This window comes from Etheostoma cragini, chromosome 5, assembly GCF_013103735.1.
Source record: "Etheostoma cragini isolate CJK2018 chromosome 5, CSU_Ecrag_1.0, whole genome shotgun sequence".
NCBI lineage: Eukaryota > Metazoa > Chordata > Actinopteri > Perciformes > Percidae > Etheostoma > Etheostoma cragini.
Genome location: NC_048411.1, coordinates 1,370,284 through 1,375,925, shown reverse-complemented (window position 1 = coordinate 1,375,925; position 5,642 = coordinate 1,370,284). Strand labels below are relative to the sequence as shown.

The window sequence follows — 5,642 nt, the reverse complement described above, 5'->3', positions numbered from 1 at the left end:
TATATTTGACAGAGATTTGGAGTGGACAATGGAGGGAATAGACTGCTATTGATTACGTCCAACTAATCAGTTAAGCGACAGCACGCTCATGCATCTTCATGATGTCTTCAAGTGCTATCGGAAATGTGATAACTTTAGGTTGAGAGCGCCACCAGAGTGCAGCCCATTTAGACCTTTAAATGCTTCTTGAAACAAATAGATTAGAATGTATTTTTGATACACATACCGTTGGAAAGATTTACAGCTAGAAGGCTATTTTAAGCAAAGAGGTTTACTTCAAGGTCCATTTAGGAGGCACCTACTTATCCCAGTTAAAGTCCCAGGCGTGTCCAGTGGGGGCCGGTGTGTGGCTGGCAGGTGTCCACGCCGGCTGCGCAGCTTGAAGAACGGGGAATTTCGACCACCGACGTCCCGCCTCTCCGCGCTGCTCACCGAAGTATCCGCGGGAGTCCGCAGCGGCAGCGGCGAGCACTAAAACAGCAGAGCCTCCAGCGAGCCCGCACACAAGTTTCAAAGTTTTCCGGTACGACATCCCGCGAGCCGCTGAACAAGCTAACTATTGCTAGCTAATTAGCTGAGCTTAACAGGTCTAACTCTACTGAGCCGTAACGCTATCCCTCCTTACAAATGTATTGCTTTCTTCTGCTTAACGGCGTTTGACTATTAATTCTAACTCTAGCAAGGGACACAAAACACGCTTTTTGTGGCACAACATCTACCCTGTGGCGGCTCTGGAAACTAAAAATACACCAGAGACCGCAAGCTAGCTAATCTAGGCAATTTCCTACCAACAATACAGTGGCCCACCCGAGCCTCCTTCTTCTTCTTCTGCTTCTGCTTCTTCTTCTACGGCGTATAGCGGCAAGAGGCATCCGTAGTGTTACACTACCGCCATCTGCTGGAGGTGGTTAACCCTGGCGTTCTCGGGTCAAATTTGACCCGTTTTCAAAAGTTTCTACATCGGAAATTTGAGATTCTTTCATTCAAATTGTCCAAATATTACATGGATGGTTCCATATAATGCTGAAGGATCAGTTCACTACTTTATTCAGTTTTGTGTGTTTTATCCCCCCCAAAAAAAACTTTGACAAAGACAAAAAAAGATTTTAAATTTAAGTTTCTTGACAATGAATTCGAAAAAGAAAATAGTGTAAAACAAGTGGTGATATATGGGTGTTAGTGATATACTGATGGTAGTGTTGCAAAAATAACGAAAATGTTAAAAAAAAAACATCAAAAAGTGATAAAAAAAAGTATCTCAAACTAATCAAAAAAAGTGTCGACGAAGTGTCCAAAAAGAGTCAAAAGCGTCAAAAAAAATAATTATTTTCAGTTTTGACTGAGGTCAACACCAGGGTTAACTCCTCAGCCGCCGGTTTGTCTCATCGGTGTTTTACTGAACTTGCACGTTATATCACGCAGTTATATATCCTGTTTCTCCAAATGATACGTTAGTCTTTCATTTCCAACTGCTGCTATTTGACCTTCCTCCCACACTTTATTGCCGCACACATACATGTATTCAATCCTTCTGCACTTACACATGTTTTTCTTCTTCCATTGTTTTCAGGTTTTGTTTTCTCTATGCTCGTCCTCCCTCCTCAGAAAACTCATTAGAACTGTGTACCTGAACAGTAGCCCATTCTTTCTTTCTTAGTTACTGCCTTTTTCTTTCCGTTTGCGAGCAAAGGATAACTCCCCTCCCATCTTTCAAACCATTATATTATATTTGCATTTAGCTTCTTTTCACCCCCACACCTCTAACTTTTCCCTGTTATTCTCCTTCGTACTACAGCTTGATCTTTTTGTACTGTATCCATCGTGCATGTGACAGCCTTTTTCCATTAGCTGCCCTATTTATACACAGCTTCTTTACTTTTATTGTATCTCGGTGCAGCTGTTCTAATGCCTTCTCCGATTGCATAATCAAGAGTTGCTATGTTTCTATCAACAATATTTGGATTTAGATAACCACTCTTCCTTAAACTCAAAAAAGACATTCAGGAACTCTTTCTTTTATATTGCACATTTTCAATATCTTTGTTGTTTTCTTTAAAGATTTTTTCGGGTTGTTTCAGGCCTTTAATGACAGGACAGCTGAAGAAATGAAAGGGGAGAGAGCCGATGAGGAGGAGACAGTGTCATTGGACTCCAGAAGGCCTGAAGTATCGGGCCAATCTTATGGAAGTGTGTATGTAGCCCATAATGAATGAGAAGCCAGTGATATACTTAGTAAATATATACCCATAGTAAATATATTTGTAACAGGATTCAGACGCAGTCATCCTGGCTACATAGTGAATATTTGCTAAAGGAAATCTAAATTATGCACAATTCCTTTTACAGAATTCACAAATTGTGAGATAGCTGCACACACAACATCTGAAGAAACAAATAGAACTGGCAGATGTGCAGGTTGCTGTCAGCGAAATAAGTCTCCAGGATCTGGACCGTGGAATGGAAATGAAGAGAAAAAAACACTGAGGAAATTGGATCCTGAGATACAGAAACCAGAATTATGAAGGAAGTGACTTCAGTACACACTGTAAGCATGTCTGTATTAATCATGTCATTTTTCTCTCTCTTCCAAGCTCTAAGCTGACAAGTGACAGCACCAAAATTAAAAGATTAAGAAGCATCGTTGCGTTCCCTGTGTGATGAATTTAGACTACACTACACGACATGGGCCAGGTTATTAGTCCAGTGATGTGAGACTAAAATTGAGAAGGTTATGAAACCAATGGAATCTACTAATGAAGAAAAAAACATTAGGCATACATATTTAGGAGTTACACAAACTATCCTATTATTAGAAAAGGAAGAGACAGTGAAATCAGTCATCTGAAATAATGAATGCATTGGTCTCTGACCAGTCTGCCATTAAGTCATCTGGGACTGCGTTGTCCCACCCAATCTCCGGTGCCAGTGCAGGACTCCTGTCCCTCCTCAGACAGGTAATATTAAGTAGGACAGTGCAGGACAGGGATGTCACAGGCCCTGTCCGGGGAGACGCTCAGCTGATGACACTCAAAGCGTGACTTAAGAAGGCCAAATGACAACTCAGTTTGGGCTCTTGCTCTTGCACGGGCAAGACTGTCTCCATGCTGTGCTGCTGTCTGCAAGGGGGGTGAGAAGGTCCGTCTCCCAGGCCAAACCCTTGTCTCACAGGAGAACACCAGAGAAATAGTCTCTGGGAAATTGTACTGGACCTAAAAACTCAGGACTCATGGACAGACCCAGGCCAATATGTCTCTACATTAGCCTACTAATGATGCCGGCAGCATCCCAGTTCATCTGAAACAATGCAAGGTTGCCTGTTCAGTCCATTAATGCACAGAAGACATTTGGCTTGTTGACAGTAGCCTAACGAAATCCTTTTTACCTGAACAGGGATACTGCGGAAGGATTTTCTGTTGAGATAATCTCCCTCGTGGGCTCCTGAGGGGCGTTTAATGCAGATCTGTGTGGCACCAGTGACATTGGGAAACACTGTAACACTAAATAGTCTGAGTGTCATGTGACTGCGTAACACTTTTTTGTAATGTGTAATTCGTGTTACGTGCAATCAATGTGCTTTGACACTTGGAAAAAAAAGGAAAATGTGCATTGCATGAGCATTTCTGTGTTGGTGATTGAACTTCAGTAAACATATCTGGGAGTAATTCAACCTGTTTTGGTGCAACCAAGTCAAGGCTAATTTCCTGCAGGATGAGTTGAAGAGCTCAGCTTTGTCCCTCTTGTGCACCATAGTCCTCCGGAAACAAGAAGTGCCTCCAGACTTGTTGAATTACTTAAAGCGATTGTAATTGAATTGATTAAATCTCTCCGTCTTATTCATTTTTGTTAATTTAATTAATTCCTTTCAATGTATCAGAATACATAAAATACATGTATTGTATCAGAATACATTTCGTAGTCTTATTTGTGTTGTTTCTTATTGTTTTATTTTATCTTTGTAATTTCCTATATTTTATGTGTATGCTGCTTAGAATAATTTGTAAAATGTTAACTCTCCTGTGGTCCTTGGGTCAAATCTAACCTTTTCAAACCCTTTTAAAAATGTCTATATCTGAAATATGAGTTTCTTTGTAACCAAATTATCACAAAAAAATGGATAGGAGTCCTTACAACACTCTTTGTAAATACAACTTATCACTTTAATTCCTCTGATATTAACTATTAGTCATAATAATTCATCATTTCTGCTTTTTTAACTCAAATATTAGGTATGATTCTATATGAATGAGGGTTATTGACCATGAATTTCAAAAAGTGGTAAACTAGTAAGGTGGTGTTAGTGGAAACTAAAAAAAGTCACACAAGGGTAAAGAGATATTAAAATGCCTGCTTTGTATTGGAAAGAGTTGAATAAAAAAAAATAAACCGCAACGATGACGACTTCCGCTTGACGACTTCCCGACATGAGCCACTTGAGGGCGCTCTAACCCCGGAATCTACAGCAGCACAGCGGACTGGCCCGGGTTATGTCTTTAACTGTCTATGGAGTCCCTTGAACATGTCAGCGGGGCCGCGGTATAGCTTCTGAACTGCCCTGCTTTCTTGTTGATGGTAGGGCGGCATGGGATAATAATAAATGCCGTTTTAGAATAAAATAACCACACCGAATGCAAGAGTGGAAGTCGACTAATGGCCAAAGTAACTATGCCTGCTGTACATGTGCACGCGCGTCGGTGAGCAGGAAAGGAACATCAAACTGCGAGATTTTAAAGGAAGTTTGGTGTTGCTCTCCCCGCCGAGAGAGCAGCTTCCGAAACAGAAAACCGCGTTATGTTACATTCTTTTATTGCTACATTAATAGTCTGTGAGCATGCTGCGAGAAAAGCAGACCTAGTTTTTCTCTACATTCGCGAAATATCCCGCTTAAAAAAAGAAGAAGAAGAAGAAGAGAGCCGAGACTACAGACTACTTTCCGAGGAGAGCGTTAAATGCAAGCTAATCCACATTGTTGCTCCGATCAGGTTCTCCTGGAGACTCCTGCAGGGTTTGCACACAGGCTCCACCTTTTCAGCGGTTCAGTGACCTCAGCAGTGGGCTGGATTGGAAGGGTGGGATTTCCAGGCTTCGAGTGAGCTGAGCTCTGTGTTCCTGCCTCTCTATTTTAGGATCTATGCGGCTTCAACGACAGCCCAGACGGACCGGTTGCACCTTTTAACAGCCACAGAACGGCCGATACATTGCCCACCGGATCTTTTTTCTACATGTGACTCCAATCGGAATAAATAATTGAGGAATGTGGAAATTACAGAATGCCCAACAGCGCTGGAAAGAGATTTAAACCCACCAAATACATCCCAGTGTCCACTGCTGCCACACTCCTTGTGGGATCGACCACTTTATTTTTCGTCTTCACGTAAGTTTGCATCGCTTCTCATTCGTTGTGTGTGTGTGTGCGTGTGTGTGTGTGTGTGTGTGTGTGTGCGTGTGTGTGCAGATTACACAGACATTAGTGGATTTGCAGTTGAAAGTTTGCATGGGTGGATTCAGTCATTTCAGGTAGAAGAAGTGATTTTCTGTAAGTGTTTCTATCCCAACGCTTCCCACAAACACACGCGCACGCGCACACACACACACACACACACACACACACACACACACACACACACACACACACACACACACAC

General features: G+C 41.9%; 2 protein-coding genes across 6 annotated transcripts in view; one reads left to right on the top strand and one right to left on the bottom strand.

Annotated features, from left to right (window-relative positions):
- Positions 1–839, bottom strand: part of pgam5 (PGAM family member 5, serine/threonine protein phosphatase, mitochondrial) — a 4,262-nt gene extending 3,423 nt beyond the window's left edge. For all 4 annotated transcript variants that reach the window (XM_034870823.1, XM_034870826.1, XM_034870827.1 and 1 more), the window contains exon 1: positions 303–839. In XM_034870823.1, coding sequence (XP_034726714.1) covers positions 303–532 — 230 coding nt within the window. In that variant the 5' untranslated portion in view covers positions 533–839. The remainder of the gene's footprint in view (positions 1–302) is intronic.
- Positions 840–5,018: 4,179 nt separating this feature from the next.
- The window catches only part of zdhhc8b (zinc finger DHHC-type palmitoyltransferase 8b), an 83,523-nt gene continuing 82,899 nt past the window's right edge, over positions 5,019–5,642 (top strand). Inside the window, exon 1 of one of the 2 annotated variants that reach the window (XM_034872851.1) lies at positions 5,019–5,371. In XM_034872851.1, the coding sequence (XP_034728742.1) occupies positions 5,268–5,371 (104 nt within the window). In that variant the 5' untranslated portion in view covers positions 5,019–5,267. The remainder of the gene's footprint in view (positions 5,372–5,642) is intronic. The other variant, XM_034872852.1, reaches the window with a different exon arrangement.